General features: G+C 42.4%; 1 protein-coding gene across 7 annotated transcripts in view; it reads right to left on the bottom strand.

The window, feature by feature from the left end:
- Nucleotides 1-10,446, bottom strand: part of LOC309714355 (NACHT, LRR and PYD domains-containing protein 12-like) — a 65,515-nt gene that overhangs the window by 28,176 nt on the left and 26,893 nt on the right. For 6 of the 7 annotated variants that reach the window (XM_082546716.1, XM_082546712.1, XM_082546713.1 and 3 more), the window contains exons 8-14: nucleotides 9,250-9,426; nucleotides 8,898-9,074; nucleotides 7,026-7,205; nucleotides 5,911-6,087; nucleotides 3,569-3,745; nucleotides 3,140-3,313; nucleotides 2,033-2,070 (exon numbers count right to left, since the gene is read on the bottom strand). In XM_082546716.1, the coding sequence (XP_082402842.1) occupies nucleotides 2,033-2,070; nucleotides 3,140-3,313; nucleotides 3,569-3,745; nucleotides 5,911-6,087; nucleotides 7,026-7,205; nucleotides 8,898-9,074; nucleotides 9,250-9,426 (1,100 nt within the window). The remainder of the gene's footprint in view (nucleotides 1-2,032; nucleotides 2,071-3,139; nucleotides 3,314-3,568; nucleotides 3,746-5,910; nucleotides 6,088-7,025; nucleotides 7,206-8,897; nucleotides 9,075-9,249; nucleotides 9,427-10,446) is intronic. The other variant, XM_082546717.1, reaches the window with a different exon arrangement.

Here is a 10,446-nt window from a genome sequence, read left to right as displayed (position 1 = left end):
GCTGATCTGACATCATGAGTAGTGCACAGGTGTACCTCAGACTGCCCACAACAAAAGGCCACCCTGGAATGTGCAGTTTTTTGCGCTATTGGGGGTCTGGGGACCCAGAACCGGTCAGTATCTGGTGTGACCACCATTTGCCTCATGCAGTGCAACACATCGTCGCATGGAGTCTATCAGATTGTCAATTGTGGCCTGTGGAACGTTGGTCCACTCCACTTCAATGGCTGTGCGAGGTTGTTGGATATTCGTGGGAACTGGTACACGCTGTCGTATACGCCGGTCAAGCACATCCCGAACATGCTCAATGGGTGACATGTCCGGTGAGTATGCTGGCCATGCAAGAACTGGGACATTCTCAGCTGCCATCTGCCCTGAACAATGTGAACCATGATTCATCCGTGAAGCGCACACCTCTCCAACGTGCCAGACGCCATCGAATGTGAGCATTTGCCCACAGAAGTCTGTTACGGCGACGAGCTGGAGTCAGGTCAAGACCCCGATGAGGACGACAGCATTGCAGTTGAGCGTCCCTGAGACGGTTTCTGACAGTTTGTGCAGAAATTGTTTGGTTGTGCAAACCAATTGTTCCAGCAGCTGTCTGGGTGGCTGGTCTCAGACGATCTTGGAGGTGAACCTGCTGGATGTGGAGGTCCTGGGCTGGTGTGGTTACACGAGGTCTGCGGTTGTGAGGCCGGTTGGATGTGCTGCCATATTCTCTGAAACGCCTGTGGAGACGGCTTATGGTTGAGAAATGAACATTCAATGCACGGGCGACAGATCTGGTTGACATTCCTGCTGTCAGCATGCCAATTGCACGCTCCCTCATTGCTTGTGGCATCTGTGGCATTTTGCTGTGAGACAAAACTGCACATTCCAGGGTGGCCTTTTGTTGTGGGCAGTCTGAGGTACACCTGTGCACTACTCATGATGTCAGATCAGCATCCTGATGTGGCACACCTGTGAGGTGGGATGGATTATCTCAATATGGCAGATGTGCCCACTACCACACATTTGGACTGATTTGTGACCACTGTTTGGGAGGGATGGTTATATTGTGTATCTGGAATGAATTTTAGGTCTCTACGTCCATCCCATGGGGAATGGGAGCAGTAACAAAGGTGTTGCGTTTATATTTTTGTTGAGTGTATATATATATATATATATGTATACCCCCCCCCTCCATTCTTGCACATGTCGAGGAGCGTGTCATGTTACATTTCACTGTGTGTTATACTTGTATAACTATGCATGTGACAAATAAAGAACCTTGAACCATTTAATTAGAGCAGGCAGTTGTACTGCCCTCTGTAGCTGAACGTGCGTCTCACTCATCTATTTTTAAAAGATAACAATAACTCTATAAGGAGAGCACTCTTCGAAGCGCACAGTCACAAAGGGGATTCACAGGTTGGTTGAAAACACATTAAAGAGGTGTGCATATCCCAACAAAGATGCAATCGTGCATTCTCAATAAATATTTGCATAGAAACATTTGCTGTGATCCAATGATGGGGTGTGCAAGAAACAGCCTGAATACTCAGTCGACCTCACGGGATGATGCAGGAAGGCTGTTTCAAAGTTTATGCGCTGAACTCGAAATATGAGAGTGGAAGTGTCAAAAGGTTCTGATGCAGTGAAGCTGCTGGGTTAGTGTCTGACATCAGCTATGAGCTTCTCCACGTCCAGCGTTTGAGTGCAGCCGGCTAAGAAAAGATATCTAGGAGGAGTTCAGGAGTTCCAAGTAGTAACCTTCTAACTATTATGATTTCTAAAACGTGAAATAAACCTGTTCATCATCAAATTGCAATTTTGAATTTTAAGATGTTTAAGATGTTAAAATGTTTTATGGCCTTTTTATTTAGACCTTGTGGCATTTTAGCATGTTTGAAATACATTTTTCAAATATTTTCCACACCTCCATACAACATTATTTATAGGATTTCTATGTTAAAATAAGCACACAGTCATATACATATTTGATGCTGTTAATAAAATATTGGTGAATAGGAGACATCATGTCAGTACTCACAGGCGTTTTCATTGGAAGGTTCAATCATCCTGTCAACCCTGCAGATACAAACAGAAGAATTTGAGTAGAATAATCCATCTTTGCTTGAAGCTTCAGCTCAGCTTTATTAATTTTTTAAAAATTACATTTAAAAATTTATTTTTTTCTCTTCAGTCAGAAAGTTCTGCACAAAGGAGATCTTTGGTTTGTTGGGTTGCTCTACAATTTTATAGGATCTTTATCTAAACACAGCAACAACAAAAAATAGTGAATATTTATTAAACACATTTTTTAAATTGGTTCAGCTGAACTTAAAAATATGGACTTGAAGCTTGATTTGTCAGATCTGACCAGACTGACAAAAGACTAAAACTGTCATGGTCCTGGGTCGGTGACCCAGCGCTTTAAGTTTATTATTAACATTTTCCAATTTATTATCATGATTATTATTATTATTGTTTGAGTTCTACGTGTTCTATTCGGTCTGCCTCTGAGTCTGCGTCTGTATCTGTCTGTCTATGGTGTCACCACGTCTGTTTGTGAATCTGTCTGTTTAGTTCAATGTCTTTTCTGGTTCCATGTGTCTGAGTTTCCTGTTTTATTGTGAAGGTCTGTGTCGTATGTGAGTGTGCCAGTTTACGTTTCCCCTGTCTTGTCAGCTGTGATTTCTCCCAGGTGTGTTCCCCTCCTGTCTCTCATCCCTTGATTACTGCCATCTGTGTATTTAAGCCCTGTGTTTCTCTGTGTCAGTGTCGTACCCTCAACTTGCTGTGTGTTTGTAATGTCCTGTCCTCCAGCACCTCGGTTTAGAGTTTTGTTTTTGTAAGTTTTATTTCGTGAATCATTCCTCCAGCAATAAAGCTGCGTTTTCAGTTTATTCCCATCTCTAAGAGTCCTGCAATTTTGGGTCCACCACTTCTGCTTGCCTGCCACACAGCCAACTATGAGAAAAACTAAACTCATTTTCTGTGCTTGTTTTTCTTAATTTCAGGTAATGTATTAAACAATATCATCTCAATGAGTTTTTTTCTAAAGTCAACTTTTTATTTTTATTTTAGTCAAACATTTTTTACATCTACTTTCAGCTTAGTGTTATTTAACTAAAAAAAACTGCGACCCTCTACTGACCCCAGAGTCTCCAGTCTCCACTGTGGATTCTCCACAAGCTCAGACAGCTGCTTCAGATCCGATTCCTGCAGGTTGTTTCCTCTCAGGCGCAGCTCGCTCAGATAGGACGGGCTGGACTTTAGTGCTGAAGCCAGATACTCACAGCTGATCTCTGACAGACCACAGTACTCCAGTCTGAGTAAAAAGCAAAAGATTTAAGGTTATTGTACAAACTTATTCTTGAAATCATATAGTTATTGTTTATTGTTTACTTTTATTAAACATGCCTGTGGCCACAGATTGACATGTTTTTATCCTTTTAGAGCCAACCTTTTTATCTCCAACTTTAACAATTAAGACTCCATTATGAAGAACCACAGTGTGGGTCAGTATATCAGTCTTATGTCTGCAGGTCAGTGGAAAACAAAACTTGAAAACATGGTGACTGACCTCAGAGTTTCCAGTCTGCACTGTGGACTCTCCAGAAAACCACACAAACGCTCCACTCCTAAATCCTGCAGTTTGTAGTTGGAGCTCAGGTCCAGCTCTCTAAGAAAGGAGGGGTTGGACTTCAGAGCTGACACCAGAAATCTGCAGCTGTGTTCAGACAAGCTGCAGTCCTCCAGTCTGAATAAAACAAAACACATTTGTAAGCTCAAAAGTTTCTGCTTGAAATCGTTCAGTTTTTCATCATTCAGAGGGAGAACAGAAAAATGGTTATTAAATGAAAACAACTGCAAATGAATATCTGTCAGATAAAACTAATAAGTCATTAATTTCAAATCCTTAACCATTGTTTTTGAAAGAATTTATTGTAGATGAAGTCAGTGTTTTTGTCCATTAATATTTCTTTTTCATAAGTTGTACTAACTTGATGTTAGTATTATTATTGTTGTTGCACAATGTGTCATTTCATAGCTTTATTGTAGCTCATACACATTTCAGGAGTCTAGAAACAACAGACATCTCTTGAACAGACATCTTGTCACGGTCCCCTTGTTTCTCTGGCTGGCTCATGCTGGCTACAGGTGTTGTTGTTGTTTTTCCTCCTGCCTGGGCGGAGCTCGTTACGGGCTCTCGCTCTTGGCCCACACACCCGTGTGATTGTCACCACCTGCTGCTGATCTGGCTGAGTTCCCCAGCTGCTATTTAAGGCAGTGGCACAGAGTAGCTCGCCGCTGGAATGTGGAATCTCCTGAGTTCGTGCTCTTGGCTTGATCAAAAGAGCGCCTTGTGTATGTTTGCCTGTGGAACTAACTGTTGTATTCTGTGTGTAGATATCCCCCTTCTGGACCAGATTACGGACCCTGCATGAGTGGAGTTTTGGAGCTAGTGCAGCTGAAAAGGAGTGAGTAAGTGTGTGTGGAGGTGCTCTGGCGGTGACTGTGCTGAAGAGGAAGCGTGTGTGTGGATTGCCCCCTCTCCCTGGAGCCGACTCAAAGTATAGCGCTAAAGGGTGTGTTCCCTGTTGTAAATAAATTGTCTTCTTTTGTTTGCAAAGAACTCTGTCTGCGCGTGAGTCTGTCCAGTAGTTATGACACACCTCTTGAACAAAAACATTTTTGGTTCATTTCTGGTATCTTTTGTTCATCCCACGTCTCAGTTTATTATTCTTTTGTGTTTGCATTAATAGACCACTGTAGACTATTATTCTGGCCTAGAGTAACTAAGGTTAAGGGGTGTCCAGATTCATAGGCTGCGTCCTCCTGAGGACCCGGCCCACGTAGACCGCGAAGGCTGGGTCCTCAGAAGGTTGGGTAGGCTGAAAGTAAACTGCAGTGCAATGGGACAGTCCAGCCTTCAGATTTGCGTCACCGCTGTCTCGGTGGAGTTTAATAAACTCGGCCGTCTGCTCCTTGCAATCTAAAATATAACAGGACACTGGAGTAAACTCCAGTGTCCTGACTTTACTGTCATATTCCCATATATCATTGTGATGCTGTTTATTCTATTACTCTTGTTCTCTTCTGCTTGTTTTCTTTTTTTCTTTCTCAGCAGGTGATCCAGGTGATTGATATATGCATTTTTTTTCTCTGCCCGTTCTGTTGGTTTTTGTCTTTTGCCCTTCTCCCCCGTCCCTCTTCTCAGCTCTTTCTCTTTCCCTCTTTCTTTCTCCCCTTCTTTCCCCCAGTCAAGTCTGTCCCGTATTCAGCAAGTGAAAATAAAATAAACAATAAAAGGTGAATCAAATGGACCATTACGGCAAGGCTGGGATGGTCAGTTTGGTAAAGTAAATCCGTTGGGCATCTTTCTTTGCCTTTAGACAACAATTCTGATGCAAAAGAGCCAAACGGGACAGGCAGAAAAAAAAAGAAAAAAAAAAAAAGAAAGATTAATAAGAGTAATTTTAAAACTTAGTAGCAGCCGCCATTGTTGGAAACTGGAGTTTGGCTGGGCCACGCTATGAATTCTGGGATATGGTGGGCCACGAAGGACACACCCGACCCATCCTTTAAATTCGGGGGAAAGGAGGATGCATTTGTTGGCTGCATTTGTCGGAGCCAAGAATTTGGACAGCCTTCGTCGCGTCGCTGTGACGTAATCGGCCTACAAATGCGGCCTCAAGAGGATGCAGCCCATGAATTTGGACACCCCCTTGTCCTCATCATCTTTGAACTCCAAACAGAGACAGATGTTATCTAAAACTGTAGCTAGAAAGGTACAGAAAGTACATCAATGTCAACAGCATTGTCTGAATCTGATTTAAAGCATCAACATGCTACAGTGACTGAAGATCCTTGGCTTTACCCTTATAATATTGGATATTATGTTGCATCACAACTGTGTCTGACCTCAAAGTCTCCAGTTGACAGTGTGGGCTCTCCAGAAAACCACACAGCTGCTCTACTCCAGAATCCTGCAGATTTTTATTGCCACTTAGGTCAAGTTCTCTTAGATGAGAGGGTCTGGACTTTAGAGTTGAGGCCAGATAATCACAGCTGATTTCTGACAAACCACAGTTCCCCAGTCTGGATAAAGAATAAAATAGGTACGTTTATCAGACAAAGCTTTGGGATCTTTTCGGGGCTGAAGACGTTACAAAATGTAAAAATTCAGAAAACAGAAACTTCAAACAACTCAAACCAAAAGGATGCAGGTTGAAACAGTCAAACCAAAAAAGTCTGCAGCTCCACCACTTGTTACATCTTTAGAAACTGGTTGTATTATAAATCTCCAAGTTTCCAACCTTCTGGTTGAATTTGGAAGAGAATTTACAGAATGAAACATTTTGGACAAGAGAATTAGCAAATAAACACTCATATGATGTGAGAATGCAATCAAACTGTTTATTGGTGGGTGTGTGTTTTTAGAACACTGAAGTTGAGCATTGTCTGGCACAGCATTAGCTTATAGCCAGCTGTTGTTATAGCTGGCTCGTTGTCAGACGGGTGGGTATGGGAGCGTTGCATTTTTTATCGAGTAAAATAAATAACTATCAGTAATAAATTAGTAAAACTAATTTTAAACTAAGTAAAATTAGGCATTTTTTTAAAGCCCTGACTTCAGTTCAGGAATTTTTGGAAGTTTTCTATTTTGTACCAGACTTTCAGTTTCTTTTGTAATTCTCAGGAATATTCCAATACAATCCTATCTGAGAATATGAGGTTTAAAAACAAAAAATGTCTAGAGGACGGTTCCTCTGTTGCAGTTGAGCTTAGTTCCGGCCTCTTTTCTTGACCCTCCTTTCCATGTTTCCTTTCTTGAGAGTTCTGTGGCAATTGCGCCTCTCACAGCTGTAGCTACCCAGCATGCCTTTTAGAAGCATAAAGGTAATGAAAATGTGCAATTATTACACATGCTGTGATTCTTACTGTGATTCAGTATAACGTCAGCCACATGTCTGCAGTTTAATGTCAGCACAGCTTTCACATATTTGTCTCAGCACAGCTAAAACATGGTGACTGACCTCAGAGTTTCCAGTCTACAGTGTGGACTCCCTAGAAAACCACACAGCTGCTTCACTCCTGAATCCAATAGTGTGTTGTTGTGGCTCACATCAAGCTCTCTCAGATGGGAGGAGTTGGACTTAGCAAGAGCTGAGACCAGATAAGAACAGCTGATCTTTGACAACCTGCAGTTCTTTAATCTGAAAAAAGAAAAATATATATTATTAGTTAAAGTTCTTGAAATCGTTCAGTCTTTGATAACCTTGATGCAGAAGATTAGAGAGCAGAAACCCCAAACAGCTGTTGTAATACGGAATGTTTTCTTGTTAAACATGATTTTTGGTTTTATTTAAATGTCCGATAGATTTAAATGTGAAGTGAAGTTTTCTGGATATTTACCAAGTATTATCCATAGAAGATTTTTATGGAAGGTTACCATCCTACTTATTTACCCTCATGTTCCTGAAGTCTGGCTTTGTCACAAAGTACATTTTATGAAGAGTTATGCTGCAATGTCTTATGCTAACTGTGAGTAAAAACAATGCACAATCAATCAATGTCAACTCTCTCTGAGATGGGAACGGTCAGCAGGCAAGTTAGAACCCTTTGGCAGGCTGGATACACACTGTGAGCCACAAGTTATCAAGAGTATCATTGTTTTAACTTTTCAAATCTCAACATTGTTCTGCTGCAATAAATAATAGAAGACTATTGATAGGTTTGTAGCTTGAACCTATTCGCTGGAACGTTGAAGACAATATAATTACACAGCAAGCAAGACACGAAGTAGGCAAAGTTCTTCATGTTTCTCATGCACGGGAGAGAACCGGACAAACGCCGTTCCTTTGCTTGACCCCAGTTGCTCTCGTCCGCTCCCCCGTAACACTGCTCTTTTATTGAGGTTACATGAATATACATAGCTTCATTAACATATGACGTCTACATACAAAGAGTACCTTGTCTGTGCATTGTGTAAGTGTGTGTGTGTGTGTGTGTGTGTGTGTGTGTGTGTGTGTGTGTGTGTGTGTGTGTGGGGTCAGAGTGTGACCCCATAAATGACTTCCCTAAACCTGCTGGTCTGGAAGTCCAGCGGTTCATCTAAACAAAAGGCACTTAGCCTAAAACAGATATAGCCACGTTTATCCTACCATAAAACAATAAGAGAAGGTACGACCTCTCCCATGCTCCCAGAGTGCTCTCTAATGCGCACAAAGTTTGCAGACTATCAAGGATCAAACCTCTACCAATCTACAACTAATTATAAAACTCTAAGCATATATGAGCAGATATTTCTAAGCATAAATGACAATCAACAATACAAAACCTAACAACTATGTCCCCATAGGATGATCTGATATCCTCGTGTCGGTGTTGTTCCCACATCATCATAATAAATGTTGTTCCAGGTTCAACATTGCAAGTGACCAATCACATTGTTGTGACGTCCCCCTTTTGTGCCTTTGAAAAATACCACCTTAAAAAAATCTAATTCACAACCGCTTCTGTCCGCCGATACAGGAACTTGATTTCTTTGAATTTCAGGATACTTTTCTTTAATAAACGGTAAGCATTATACATATTGTCCTTACAGAGGCGGTTTCTCTTCTCGCAAGTGAAGTAGATTTTTTGAAGGTGTTTGTTTTTTTCGAGGTCGCAGATGATGTCAGGAGAAGGTGATTGGTCACTTGTAATGTTGAACCTGGAACAACATTATTGTTGTATTGATGACGAGGGAACAACGCCAACACGAGGATATCAGATCGTCCATACACCATATGCTCCAGATGCTCAGTATGGATCAGTATAATATCAGCCCTATCATTTTAGTTTAGTGTCAGCACAATTTTCACATCATATTCATCTTGGCACAAAACTAAAACACTGTGTCTGACCTCAGAGTCTCCAGTATACTGTGTGGACTCTCCAGAAAACCACACAGCAGCTCCACACCTGAATCCTGCAGGTTCCTGTTTTCACTCAGGTCCAGATGTTTCAGATGGGAGAGTGTGGATATAGGAGTTGAGACAAGAGCAGCACAGCTGATCTCTGACAAACTGCAGCGTTCCAATCTGAATACAATTGGAAACAAAAAACAATGTAACCAAAACCGTTGTTTGAACTTATTCAGTGTTTTGTAATATGTTCAGACATAATTATGAATTGATCATTCTAAATTGCATCTCCAATTTAGTGCAAATTTTCGCATCATATTCATCTCAGCACAACTAAAACATGATGTCCAACCTCAGAGTCTCCAGTCGACAGTGTGGATTCTCCAGAAAACCACACAGCTGCTTTACTCCTGAATCCTGCATGTTGTCATTAGAGCTCAGGTCTAGTTCTCTTAGATGTGAGGGGTTGGATTTCAGCGCTGACACTAGAGAGGTACAGTTGCTCTCTGACAAACGGCAGCCTCCCAGTCTGAATAAAAACAAACAATTCATTATGCAGAACATTTTTCTGTGTAAGAAGAGGTTTAGTAAAATAAATAAATAAATAAATAAAACCAAGACGATTCTGTCAGAAGCACTCAAACTCTCAGACAACATGTTTTTAATTTTAATAACATTATACAGGGAAAAAAAACTGTCTGAGATTTTTCTGCATTTCTGCCTTTACTGATAGGGAGGTGTGAAAAGCAGACAGGAAAGTGGGCTGAGCATGGAAGAATGACAGTGCAGCTGTATAACAGCTGGACTAAGCTGTTATACAGACAAAGGAGGGGTTCTTAAATTAAATAATGTTAATTCTTCAGTTTCTGTGATATGTTACAGTTTGAGAGAAGACAACTGAGTCTAATAATAATTTAAGAGTTTGTTAGCTTCCTTTGGAGTCTTCACACACCCACATTCTCTGTTGCCTGTTGGGGCGGGGGGGCTGGGAGGAGGAGTTGGACGTCCGATTAGTGTCTGAAATGTGGGGCCTCCCTGCTGCTGCGGAGTCGGGGCGGTCTTCTTTTCTCCACCCCAGGGAAGAGGGTAACACTACCTGGGTCTGGGTGCAGTTTCCCCCTCCAGGGGCAAGGGTACCTAGACCTGGGGTATAGAGTACGCTTGGGGAGTGTGATTGTGTGTACAGGGTCTCAGACATGAGTGCATTGGTGGTTCTTTGTGTCCAGGGATGGGTGTCCGGGTACGCACCGGCTCACTCCTGGTGGCTGCTTATCAGGGCCTGGAACCTGGGGCTCGCTCGGGCCCCTTCGGAGGTGGGGTGCCCTCAGCCTCTCTGCCTGGAGCTTGGTCACTCAGGCACAGCTGGCTGCCGGCGAAGCTCACGGGCGCGTCACTGCAACCCCCCCTGGCTTCTGCTCCGGGGATGCTGAGTAACCCCTCATCTGGGGCTCTCCTCAGCTCTTTCCGGGAGAGTGGCAAGGTTGCCCCTCCATTGGTCTTCCTTGTTCTCTTGTGCTCTGAGGGCCTCTGGATGTCTGGAGCCTGGATC

Source organism: Aulonocara stuartgranti (assembly GCF_965226115.1).
Source record: "Aulonocara stuartgranti genome assembly, chromosome: 9".
Classification (NCBI taxonomy): Eukaryota; Metazoa; Chordata; class Actinopteri; order Cichliformes; family Cichlidae; genus Aulonocara; species Aulonocara stuartgranti.
This window is presented reverse-complemented; position numbering and strand designations above follow the sequence as displayed.